General features: G+C 38.3%; 2 protein-coding genes across 2 annotated transcripts; one reads left to right on the forward strand and one right to left on the reverse strand.

The window, feature by feature from the left end:
* The first annotated feature begins 1,093 nt into the window (after positions 1–1,093).
* Positions 1,094–6,232, forward strand: masp2 (MBL associated serine protease 2). The gene is made up of 6 exons (XM_053318138.1): positions 1,094–1,182; positions 1,256–1,478; positions 1,568–1,745; positions 3,156–3,287; positions 4,427–4,623; positions 4,825–6,232. The coding sequence occupies exons 1-6, from the start codon at positions 1,175–1,177 to the stop codon at positions 4,990–4,992; spliced, it is 906 nt and encodes a 301-aa protein (XP_053174113.1). The 5' UTR covers positions 1,094–1,174; the 3' UTR covers positions 4,993–6,232.
* A 1,946-nt stretch (positions 6,233–8,178) lies between these two features.
* On the reverse strand, positions 8,179–13,466 carry dffa (DNA fragmentation factor, alpha polypeptide). Its single transcript, XM_053316984.1, has 6 exons — positions 13,301–13,466; positions 11,625–11,783; positions 11,353–11,507; positions 10,766–10,970; positions 9,850–9,977; positions 8,179–8,838 (listed from the first exon to the last, which is right to left on the reverse strand). Exons 1-6 carry the CDS (start codon positions 13,392–13,394, stop codon positions 8,608–8,610), a joined length of 972 nt encoding a protein of 323 aa, XP_053172959.1. The 5' UTR covers positions 13,395–13,466; the 3' UTR covers positions 8,179–8,607.
* Positions 13,467–13,643: the final 177 nt, after the last annotated feature.

Here is a 13,643-nt window from a genome sequence, read left to right on the forward strand (position 1 = left end):
GATCCCCATAATGAGTTCAAAAATGCTTTCGTTTTGGTGTCAGTTCTATTGGGGCAGCATACTGTCACAGCCTGACTGGTAGCTGGATTATATCCAATAACAGAACATCTGGCATCAGTACAGACTCCACAGTGACTTAAAATCCTACCAACTCACAATCAGAAAAAGGAAAAGGTTATGGCACCATTTTAAAAGAGTCCCATGGGAGAGGTCATTCGCAAAAGGAAATCTACATTGATGTTCATGTGGATAATTATTGTAATTCACTTCAAATACTAGCCATTAGTGCTTTAGTGTTAGGGAAAATGGGGGTTGGTTATTATAAGCTTACTTATCGTTCAGTTGTTGCTGGTTGAAAGGCCCCATCACTTCTGAATAACATCAATATCTGTATTCCATCAAAACAGACAGCTGAACACTCTGCCATTCCCTCATTATAAAAGCCTTTACAATAAAGTCTGACCTTAAAGCCTTTGGCACAGAGCAGAATCTGATGTTTAAAAAAACAAAAACACCATGCAATCTGGTTTGATTCACAGGGAAACTGTTGTTGATGAATCGCTGACTGTTTTTGTTCCTAATACAGTAATTAGGTGGACACAAAAAGGGCTCGGCTGGTAAATGTGATGGGATAGTGTATTTATTTTTCTGATGCTTTTATTTAACAGCCTCGCTGCTCAACAATCATGAGAGTGGGGTCTGAAATAATTAACGGCATGAGTCAGGTCTAATCAGCATCACTGTCTAAGCAGATGTGAGAAGGCTTCACAGGACACTGAAGTGTGATACAGGTCATAGGTGGTTGCTATTTTTATAAATACATTGCAATTTATGCTTATTATGTTTAAGATATTTTTTAATATTTTAAATTAAAATCCAGGCATTTAACAAATCAAAAGTGACAAAAACAAACATACCCCTCCTTTAAAAATGGATAAAGTAAGAAAAGGAGTTTAACAGTGTATGGATGAATATACACTATTCTTACAGTCATCAGTTTTATAGATTCCTGGGACTGAGGGGGGTGGGCAATGATGACACACTGATCATGTGCTGGTCCCACTGTGTTTACCTAAATGCCGTCTGACCTGGACAGCCAGGTTCATTTACCCTTGGGTCACTGAGAGTGAACCTTTCCAAAATACGCATAATATCTGGGGACTGTGAAGCCAACATGACCAGGTGAGTGTCAGTTAGCATTTATTTGTGCAAAATTATCCTTGAAACTGCTGCCATCACACCTAATCTTGCCCAGTGGGGACTGTGTGTTTGTCCTATTTTCCCTCATACGTGTCTCGCTGAGTGTGAATATGACAGGGTTATATGGCAGCTTCACCTCCCCCAACTTCCCCCAGACATACCCTGATAACCAGCATGTAGTGTGGAACATCACTGTCTCAGAGGGCCACAGGGTTAAACTCTACTTTACCCACTTCAGCGTGGAACCCTCCCACCAGTGTGAATATGACTACATTCAGGTACATGCTATACAGAAACTCCATCTCTCATTATCTGCACTGGACTCTGTAGTTTGCTTATCAAAAGGCTTCTGACCTTGTCAAACCAGGTTTTGGCAGAGGGGAATGAGACCTTGCGGTTCTGTGGTGAGGAAGAGAAGAACTTTGAAAGCACCCCCAGGAACACCGTCATCCTGTCAGCCGGGAACCTCATGTCAGTGGTCTTTAGGAGTGACTATTCTAATGAGGGACGATTCACTGGCTTCCAAGCATTTTACACCTCAGAAGGTGATGTAGAATAGTGATGTTTGTTGCCAGAGGGAAGAAACCTTCAAATTTTTGGTGGCTGTAATTACACAGAGCAAAGTGTAATGGACTTTCTAGATAAATAATAGCAGGATCACATCATCATAGGTATATGCAGTTACATATACATATATTAATTCAAACTACAAACACAAGACTACTCAATACTACATATATAGTATATCCAAAGCACAATAAGCAAATAAAGACACCATAAATAACTAGAAGAAATTCATATATATATATATATATATATATATATATATATATATTGGCTTATTCTAATAACAAAATGTATTAGAATGTGAATGGCCAATTTAATTCTGAGTTTTATGTTTCACTGTACTTTAATTTTTACATTTTAAAAAAATGGCACTTACATCTACCAGATGGTTTTCATCGCAAAGGTTTCGCCATGTGAGCAGCAAATTAGGATGGCAATGTTGCATTGTTGGCCAATATGATCGCTTCTGTCAAGACTGAAATATCTAAAAAACTATTGACTGTAGTGTCATGAAATTTGGCACAGGCATTCATGGTCCCCAGATGATGAATCTAACTTTTTCTCAAACTGTGCCAGCAAGTCAAGATTTTCCCCTGTTCAGAGAAATAGTTTGGCAAATTTGTACAGACATTATTGGATGATGTATCCTAATGACTTTGGTGATCCTCTCACTTTTCCACCATGCCACTGAAAGGTTGACATAAAATTGGATGGATGGATTATCAGAAACTTTTCCAACAAATATTCAAAGATCCTTGAAGATAACTTCATATGCCCTTGGTTGATTGTCTGATGTTGTATCTATTACCTTCATGAGCAATCTAAAATTGCTCAGCACCAGTTCATTCATCCTTATGACTCTCATTGTATTTCGTGCTCAGTGCTAATAAGTAAATATTAGGATGCTAACAGTAACTTGATAAATATTAGCTAAACAGCCGCTATGTTAGCTCTATCTATTTGCATGGCTGTAGACTTTTAGTCTTGTTTGTCCACTTATGGTTGGGATTCTGCTATTGATTACCATAACATTTTTAAAAAGCCTGTCTGAACTTTCTGTTTGCAATTTATATGTTTCCCATTTAAAGTTTTAATTGGATGTACATAACAAACGTACTAAACTAACGTCAACCTCAATGGTTATTAGAGCCAAATAAGAATTGTTATCAAGACAAACTACAGTCATTTAGTGTCCACTTAAATTGTAAGTAATAGTGACCTACATGTATACTCCCCTGAAAAATATACTGTATATACCAAGCAAGTCACCATACATTATCTGACTGAGTCCAGACACAGATTTACAAGACAGTCTTACAAAGAAAATATCCACTTACCACATTACATACTTACTGTGTTTTACTCTCTAACCTCTCTGTCCCCTACAGACATCAATGAATGTCAGTCCAAGGTAGACGGGGAGAGAGTGTGTGATCATTTTTGCCACAATTACATAGGTGGATATTACTGCACGTGCAGACAAGGACACCTTCTCCATGACAACAAAAGATCCTGCACAGGTAAGAGATGTGCAGACAAAAGCTCAGGAGGCATGTTCATGTGTGCTCAATCAAAGTCAGTTGAAAGCTGTATAGTGCGGTGCAGTGTCCAGAGCTTGGCACATACAGTAGCATTTGACTGTATATTGATCTCTTTAAATATGGTATATGTTGTTTCTATAGCTTAATACACTTGTGCTCACTACCAGACACAGCTCATATTGATAGCCATAAAGCAAGCAAGTGCCATTAGTAAGCAGTTGGCTTGAACACATTTTAAAACCCCACAGCATTTGTTGATTATATAACCAAATAATGTCTGAATCTTTCATTTGGCATAATTTGTTGAGGTGATTATAAGAATAATTAAAATACAAAATGCTGCTAATTTCAGACTTTATGAAAAGGGTGGATTAAAAATAGATCAGATTTTCTGTGTTGTAAACTTATGATTACACCCAATTATTGGAAGAGAAAGCAATTTGTCTTTTGAAATACAAACAATTTTCAGACATTTCACACAATCATCATGTTGATTGTGTGCCTGACTGGACTTCATTCTATCATAGCTGGCCTGTGCTAACCAATTTCAGACTGAAAAGGCATACTGATGCATAAAGTAGCTGAGCTCTGCCAGCTGGTGTAAGGCAAGGTTAATTACTGTCGATTCCTAAGGGAAAAGCAACTTCAAAATGGCATTCAAAATTGATACCTGTGTGCAGCATTAATAGTGTACTGACACCAGGTAATTAATCACAATTACCAGTTGATGTGACTCAAATTATTATTCTTTGCCAGAGGAGAAGGGTGACAAAACAAATCATGCAATGAATAGGCAAAAATGATTATCTGCCTACACAATGTACTAATTATATGAATTACAACAACTCAGCCATACTCATTTGTTTTTATCTGTAACATCTGCACACTTGCCCAGGCAAAAAACGCAATCGAAATGAATCCCATCATTTATGCACCCAGGACATATCTCAGTTGACATGATTTTTTTCTAATCAAAAAACATTTTCATACATCTTCACACTTTCGAATTTTATTAAGCAGCTGCAGGCAGTTTTCAAATGAACACTGAAGATGGGACATGGACCATATAAAAGTTGGATTTACTGTAAATGAGTGTGTAGCGTGTATCTTCCAAACAGTGCCATGCAACAACCAGACGATGACCACACTGTCAGGGGTTCTGACCAGTCCAGGCTACCCGAGCCCCTACCCACCCATGAGTCAGTGTGACCACACTATCCGTCTGCCGGAAGGCTACAGAATAATCCTGGACTTCCTGGAAACCTTTGACATTGAGGGTCATCCAGATGCCCCCTGTCCATACGATACATTGAAGGTTAGTCTTGTGACTTCAGAGCGGCAATCTCACACACGCAAGATGATGAATAAGCAATGTATTCCTCCTCATGCTTGTGTAGGCAGTCTGTCACTGACTTGTCCTCCTTGGGTGATGTAGGGCTCCTGCATATTTATGTTTGGCTGGACATCACTCAGTCAGGTATTTAATGAATCAACATCCCTGTTTTTCCCCCTTAAGATTTCAACAGCTGGACAAGTGTATGGACCCTTTTGTGGATCAAAGACACCAGGCCGCATTGACACAGGAAGTTACCAGGTGCACGTTGCATTCAAATCTGACCCCAGTGGTAAAAATAAGGGATGGAAGATCAAGTATACCAGTATTAAGGTTAAATCCTCACTGTAACTTAGAGTGATGGGTTTTTGGCCTGTGACTTTAGTATTGTGGCAACTAAAGTCACGGTTGACACAATCATAATTGTTGTGATGAGGCTTGGCTATTTGTGTCTGACCGTGAAGCACTATAAGATATGATATCAGTTGACATTGTTGTATTTCTCTGTTTGGTGAGATGCCATAACAAATCATTATGGACTCTAAAACCTCACCAGAACAATCATTTTTAACCATTGTTGCAATAATTAATAGGAATAAAGTAAGACTCAAAATACAATTTGACTTATTAATTCAGACTGTTTTTTTTGTTTTTTTTTGTTTTACACAGTGTCTTAATTAGAACAAATGTTTGGTTACCATAAAATATAACCTAGGTCTAATATATGTGATCAGACAAGCATTTTGATTGAATTCTTGCCAAAGACATAAAATAATAATAAATTAATTCCCTAAAGCAGTCTGGAAGCAGAATCTAAGAAGTGTTGAATGCTAGTCGTTTAACCTTCATACATAATGCAGCTTGTTCTCAGCAATCTCAGCTCCACTCCTCTATCAAAACAGCCATTAAAGGGTTCTCCAGTCCCATGAAATTGCCTCTCATTTGGCACTTTTGTATTCACGCACCAACACTTCCTCCATCTGTGCCACATGAGAGGGGCAAAAGAGCATGCCTGAATGTGTGGATGTAAGAACAAAATGCACTTGTTGATTTATTTTTACTGTTTCTGTGGCTCCAGATTTCTTCCTGGTGCTTTAGAATTAAGCCACTGAAACTTCTCTGTTAACTTATTACTTAAAAAAGTATGCTAACTTGGACTGCTATATACTTTGTAGTTTTAAGTTCACTACAGCTTAGCAAGGCAAAGAATGTGCTGACCCGGACATCACCTTGGCATTTGCAGCCAATCAGAATCATAAGGTCTCTGTTGGATGTGTTCTCCGAAAGCCACCAGACCACATGGAATAAGGGTTGTTTCTAGCATGAAATGCCCAGACAGTCCTCGAGGCAACTGTGTGCCTGCTGAGCAAACCTACAGTTTTTACCTTACACTGTCGACTCATAATCTAATCCACCAAAACACAGTGACAGATGAGAGCACTATTGACTGCTCCCATACCCCGCTCACTTCTCACTGTTCAGCCTAGTTGGAGCCAATTCCACAGGAATTACGCACAACATGAAATCCATTAACCAACTATTGGAAAATATCTAGCAGCAGCATGCTGTCAATAGGCTTACAGCTAATATGCCTCATCACTACATTGTCAAAAAGCCTGCATCCCATGTAAATTTAATATATGTAAAGAACTATGACAGAAGGTTCACCCTGTCAAATTTACTTGCATACTAGTAGTAATACTTTTTCTGTTTTTCTTTTTTTTTTCAAATCTTTATTTTATGGTATCTTAAATCTTTTCAGATGACCCAAACTTCAAGTCTCTAACTCATGTTCTATCTCACTGCTCAGCTTTTGATTAAGTCTTGAGAGGAAAGAGACTTGGGGATAGGTATTACATTAACGTATTTGTTGATGAAGGTTTGTACTGTCACCTCACAGCAAGAGGGTTTGAACCCATTGGCCAGCTGGGGCCTTTCTGTGTGCACGTTCTCCCTGTGCATGCGTGGGTTCACACCAGGTGCTCCTGCTTCCTCCCACAGACCAAAAAGATGCAGGTTAGGTTAACTGGTGATTCTGAATTCAATCATAAAAAATGTGGGACAACAAGCACTTTCAAAACTTTGGGGGGCGAGTTTATTTAAAAAATATCCCTCATATCACCATTCAATATGTGTATAAAAAGTTACATTTGATATGCAGGTTTAAACAAAATACAACATATGAATTTGTTGAGAATCTCACACTAGAAGATGTAAATGATTGCTCCATCTAATCCTCAAGTACAAGCTCACAGTGACATCTCAATCTCACCACAACACACAAAAAAGATGATCCTTCTGCAAATTCCAATCCACCATCATTTGTATTCATTGTTCATCAGACAGATGATGACAGGCATGACAAAGACGATCTTGTATATGACGTATGAGTCACACACACTTGCACCCATTGTACACTGTCTTACATCACACATCCTCCAGACTGCTATAATAGTATATAACGCATAGTCTTAAATGAGATCTAATAAAGAATTATTGATTCTATGTAACTTTTCACATTTTTGCCTATAATGTTGACCCGGCGTGTTCAGTGAGGCTTCCTCGTATGAAGAGATCATCTTTATTATCAAAATTAAAAATAAGTCTGTCTCCTCCACACAAATACATTTATGTACTTGTATAAAGTTAACCTTTACACAGATATACTGATGTCAGCATTTGCATATTTCTCAGAAATAACATTAGTCTCAGCATCCTCCCGTGGTTTCTGTCTGCATCCCCTGTTACTCAAAAGCAGTACTGTTTGTTTCTTTGTTTTTGTGGCATGGGTGGAGAGTTCCTGCACTCATTGTGGTTTAAAGGGGTATTTCTATAATTAACGTTCCGTGTAGAGATTTCCTTAATGGTCACACATCAGGTAATGATGACATTTCACACTGAGGTACACATCATTTAAGGCTATGGCATAAGTCGATAGTATAATAATAAAGATTTTTATGCTTACTGATTAATCACCAAACATATATATTTTCCAGGCTAGACTATAAGAAAACCTCTTATAGTCACAAGTAAGACATTTCTTGACATTAAAAAAAGTAAAAACTATGGAAACAGTAGTGTGAAAATATAATTAGTTTCTTTATGCAGGAGATGACAAGATGACACAAAATAAGAACCCACTGCTATGCCTCCTATACTGAAGGGCTGTGTCCAAAGTCACTATCATTCACTCCCTATATAACAGACATTCCATAGTTGACTCAATAATAAACAACAATTTCAGACACATACTAATCATCTGCATGTAGAGTTGTACAACTGTAATTTTCCGTAATCAGTAAAATCCAGCATGTTGTAATGTGTGATTGTCAGGGGAAAATAGTGCACATGCCGCAGACACTGCTTTTTTGTTCCAGTCGTGGAATTATTGGTGGCATTAGTGGATAACTGTACACACGCAGGACTGGGACACTCAAATAAAATAGTGGAGAGTAGATATAGTGCACAATTTTGTAATTATTGCCAGCAGATACAACATTATCCACCAGGTTTCCAGCTAGAATATATTCCTTAAAGTTGTAAAATAAAATGGAGTGCATAAAATCTGTTTTAATTGGCAGTGTTTAAGGGGGGAACAAACAGTATGAAAATAATACCTTCACCAATACCAAAAACCTTACATTTCACATGCATTTGTTTATCTGGGGTTATTTTCACAGCGTGACACTCATCAAAATAAGAAGCCAGTAGAAAGTTGTTTCCAGTGGTTAAAGTGAAATGTCTTTGATAAACATGACTTGTGCAAATCACTGTGCCTCCTCTTGGGGCAAAAGTATTCAAGTGGTTTGCAAGTTGATGCAAAGATGATGCAAATGTCAACATAATCAACATTCACGCGCTGCATAATCATGGATGTTATTGGTCACACAGGGTGAATCATATTTTACTGACCCTGAGGCAGGCGGTGTGAATTCTTATCAGTCTCTGCTCGGGTGAAGCCTCGGCCTAGTTGCACCGGCCTTGGGCTGGCGTTTCTTCTCCCTCCTCCTCTGCACTTTTTTCACTGGACTGCTGGGTGCTGTCTGGCTGCGTGGTGCTTCTGATGGACTGCAAGGCCTGAACCTGCTGGAGACGTCTGGTCAGCTCGGCTTCGCAGGCTTGAACCAGTGCCGATGTTCTATCTGTGTCCCAACCCAGTACCGGCTCCATAGATTCCACCCCTCTGGTCACTACCATCTGAAGACACATGGGAAAGAGAAATGTGAATATGTATTGAAAACCAGTGAAGACAAATTCATTCCGCAAGTCCAATAAGACAAGGCTCATCTTTCCAGACAGACCCTGGGTGTAATTTCATTTTTTCCCCCCTGATATGAGAAGCTGTCCATGTGGCACCTGTAAATGACATCTTTTTGGACACTGAAGGAAAGTAATTATTTGTACACAACATTTTATGAAGACAATGTTTTGATCCTACTAAGATCTTCATCAGGTCCGAATGTTTGTTGTAGCTGTATCTGTAGCACCTTTCAATGGTATCTTTTTGGATCTGATTCCAGTTTATCAAATGTGAATATTCTCTGTGATGATATACTAAATATCTTGGGTAGTGGGCTGCTGGCCTGGACAAAAAGAAAGACATTTGAGAACAACAACTTGCGCTTTAGGAAACTTAGGATATTTTTCACAATTTTCTGACATTTTTCTTTTTTTTTTTCAGACAGCCCTATAATAAATCATGTATATGCTATGGTCATTTTTGAGGCTGTACTTAGTCGTGTTGGCATATTGGACTATGTTATATTCAAAGGTGCTTCAAATATTATCTTTCTTGTGTATGTATAGAAGAGTATACAAAATGTTGCACCTGTAATTTAGCTATAATCAATGTCCTATAGAGACATTGTATCACTAATATGGTCTGGATGTGTTGACAGGACTAATTAAAGACTTGATATATTACAGCAGAAGCCTTGCACCAGAATATAAATGTGATGAGAATATAATGCGGTATAGGACAGCTGAAGAGTGGCCCCACATTGTTGTCACATGTAAATGCAAGGTTGCTCAGGTCACTCTAAAATCTTCACTATAAACCATTAAAAACATTGACATCAGAGGCATTTGCAATTATATACAGTAGATGTGTATAATTATATACTTTATAATTATAAAAGCATACAATTTGGACTACTTTTATCTGCAGAAATCTTGAGGCAGTGTGGATCAGTGGTTCGAGTGGGCTACCTGCAAATCTTCAGTTGAGAGCCTGGTCTCCGGGCTTGTTTTGCCTTTCAAGACCATCAGTGTCCTGGACATGAATCCAGACGCTGAGTCCACCTCTATCCCGTCCAGCATGTCCACATCTCCAGCCCCTGACACATTGAAACAGGTTCTCACTTAGGATCATTTGTTGTATAACAGTAAATCTGTAATAGGTGGGTTTATTCAGCAGCAACAAGGGCTCCACCTAGTGACCAAAAAGCATAAGCACAGCTCTGCCCTCATCTACAGTAAATAATATAGAGTACCACAGAAAAGAGACAGATTACTGGCTTATTAACATGTTTTAGCACTGAGATGTAAAATAACATTCATATTCTGCCCTTTACTCATACAAAAAATATAGATATTTTTCAATTCATATCTTCATATTATTTTTTTCAGCCAATTAAGGTGTTATATGCAAAGACACTGTCTCTGACCCATGTCTGAAGAACAACCGGGTCATTACCTCTCTGCATGGTTACACAATCATAGGATAATATAGTATTGATTATTTTGCCAGATGTTGTATTCATGCTTATTGATCACAGTTATTCATTCTAATTTCTTCTTAGGACAGAGGAAGATATTTGAGCACTGTAAAAAAAAACATTGTAAGATATTACTCCGAATCTAAATCAAAACAATATAAATTACTACTACTATTTTTTTTTTAAAAACAAGTGCTGCTGTGGGATTCTCTGTAGAGTTTCTTTATATAAAACTAAAAGGGCTTTCTAACCAAGGAGTAGCCACTTATCACATTGTTTTACTGTGTCAGAAAGCAACAGTATAAACTATGAAACCTCTTACAAGTATGTCAAATCTTTATTTATATCACTGGTAAATATTTCCAAACAGTAAAACCAAAAACCTCCACATAATAATATGACCTTACCTCCCTCGCTGGGCTGAGTTGGCTCTTCTTGCTGCCTATCCTCTTTCTCCACAGCTTTGATGTAGAGCTGGAGCAGCTCCTTGGACTGCCTCTCCTCCTCCCTACGGTCCAAAACCCTCTGCAAAGTCTCCTGGAGGTCTTCTGCCTTCTTCACTTGGAAACCCAGAGCAGAGGCGAGCTCATGGCATGGGACATCCACTAAGGTCTGGAACAGCAGGTGACACACATTATACTTAAAGCAACAATATACAACTTTGAGAACACTATAGCTATATGGTGCCTCAAAGTCAATGTAACAACAAATTATGGGACAAAAGGAGGATGAATACACAGTGAAGCAAAAAATAAAGCAAGGAAGGCCTTTTCAAAAGTGGTAAATATACTTTGGTTTTTATAAAATAGAGTTTACTGTGTTACTTTCTGCTTTTTCAGTGTCAGCAGTGGTCTTATGTACGACAGTTACCTCAGACACACTAATGGAAGTTTCAGCTGACCCAGGAAAATTGTTTACATATAGGACTCTTTCCTTATTATTTAATTGTACCAATACATGCTGGGATAGGTGTGGCTGTGGATAATGTTGGTACCTGTAAGTCTGCCTCAGACATGAGGATGATGCTGGCCATGTCCTGTTTCAGCTGCTGAGCCAAGTCCCACCATGGCCCTACAGCACTGGAGGAGTCCACAGCATCAGTCTCAAGCAACATAGACTCCCTTGCCATCCAGGCAGTACCACCATCAACTTTTAAAAAGAAAAAAGAAAAGCAGATGAGTATAAAACACAGGGCTGTACATTTCACTACTTAAATGATAAGAATCAGACTGTAGACAAACCACAGACACAAGTAAACCAACTTACTCCTGCGAACTGGAGACCATGTCTCTTTTTCATGCAGCAGCATGAACTTTGTGTTTAACGGTAAACACAAAAAGTAGGCATCGTCCTCCACTATCGTCCCATCGTCTTCTAGGACCACTTTGACCGTGTCAGTGGAAGTGAACCCAAGAGACTCACACCCTGTCAAAAGAACAGAGAAACAACAAACTTTACAGATCTTATGTACACAGGTATCCTTTATAATGAGTGCCACAGAGACTTTAGCTATATTTCAGAGCAAAACTATCAGGACAGACAGTCTCAAATGACATATAAACTACTGTAAATATTTTAGGAAGTCTTAACACACACCAGCTAATCGTCAGCTGACTCAAGCTAATCCCGATGACTTCTGTACTTCTGTACTTCAAACAAGTCCATCCATTTTAGCTGTCACCTCCTCTCTCATCACAGCTGTTCCTATTAGTCAAACACTACACTGATGTGAGTGCTTCTTATTCCCTATGCCACCTTTAACTTCAGAATGCTTTTTAAAATTATATATATATATATATATATATCATATCAATTATAAATCCATAGTTCAGTATTGTTTCTGGTTGCATCTGACACTTTAACACTATTTCTGAATTCACAAAAAAAAAAAAAAATGGAAAAGTGGAACTATAACAGCTGAATGCCATTGAACCCTGAACGCATGCTTATGGTTGTAATTACACAACCACTGTAGTTGCCAGCTTCAACAGAGCAAAACCAAGCTGCCTACGATACCTTTCAATTTTACGTACTATTTACATTGTGTACACTCTTTGAAACTGCAAAAAATAAAGGAACATTAATCATTAATGTCTAACATGTCTAACAACACTTTATAACTTTTTAGTAAGGTAAAAAAAATGGGTGAGTTTTCAATTTGACATAATTCCAGTCATTGTTTTCATCTGCAGCTACATGACTTTTAAATACTGGGATGTAAATGGTTTCATTGTTCAAAACAGTGATTCTCAAGTGGAGTCTGGGGGTCCCCAGGGGTTGTTGAGGGGATTTCACAGGGTCACCAGCAAAATGCCAAATATTTATTTCAACAACAATTGCATCCATAACTACCACAATAATATTATTTATGACTATTTTGGTCATGGATTTCATTCACTTTCTGTGATAAAACATCTGAAAGTAAACATTTTATAAAATGGTGCTCCGTGGTCTAATTTGTGTCAGTTTAGGGGTCTTTGACATGAAAAGTTAAAAGTTTGAGAACACAACTTCTCCTCTCCAAGAGTGTAATGATTTAGGCAACGCCTGCTGACTAGCATTCAAGGAATGAGCAGGACAGGAGGGAGGTCTTCACTGACGTTTCGTGCTAAGCTCCTGCAAGTATGGACACGATGAAACTGTTGCACAGCTCGGCCAGGATCACTGTAGCTCAGGTTAAACTGTGCAGCAAAATCACCAATAATACTGTAATGATGGCTCACATCGGTGCTGAACACATCAAATCATCAAAACGACGTTAACATGAATGGGTTTCACTTTCACAAAACACCATGTAGCACCATTGTCTTTAGTAAAACACACATACCAGTGCCAAAGATAACCGGTTAATAGGAGATCAAAATATCAAAAACTTTCAATGTCAGTTTTGTGTATTGTATATTTTTTATATACGATACGTTTACAAGTCAATAATGTCTCACCTTTTATCTTCAGCTCATCGAGGGAAGGAACCACTAGCCCATACGACTTCTGTCGAGTGAAATTACACACTTTACACGGTTTCCTATCTGTCATTCTGCAAACTAATTTCTTTTTCTAATTCTTGTTTTCTTAAACACTATTTATCGAGAGCAGCTGTCGCTCACCCTCTCGACTTTTGCAGTTTCGAATACGGAACCGCCGAGGTGGCGCTAAGGACTCCGGGATATGTAGTTTTGCATTTTAGAGAAATGGTACTGCATTTTAAAAAGACTGACCTCTCTTGGTGCTATTTATTATAATGTATGTATCATCAACTGAAGCCAATGCGGAACAAACATGTAA

The sequence above is a fragment of the Scomber japonicus genome, chromosome 4 (assembly GCF_027409825.1).
Source record: "Scomber japonicus isolate fScoJap1 chromosome 4, fScoJap1.pri, whole genome shotgun sequence".
NCBI lineage: Eukaryota > Metazoa > Chordata > Actinopteri > Scombriformes > Scombridae > Scomber > Scomber japonicus.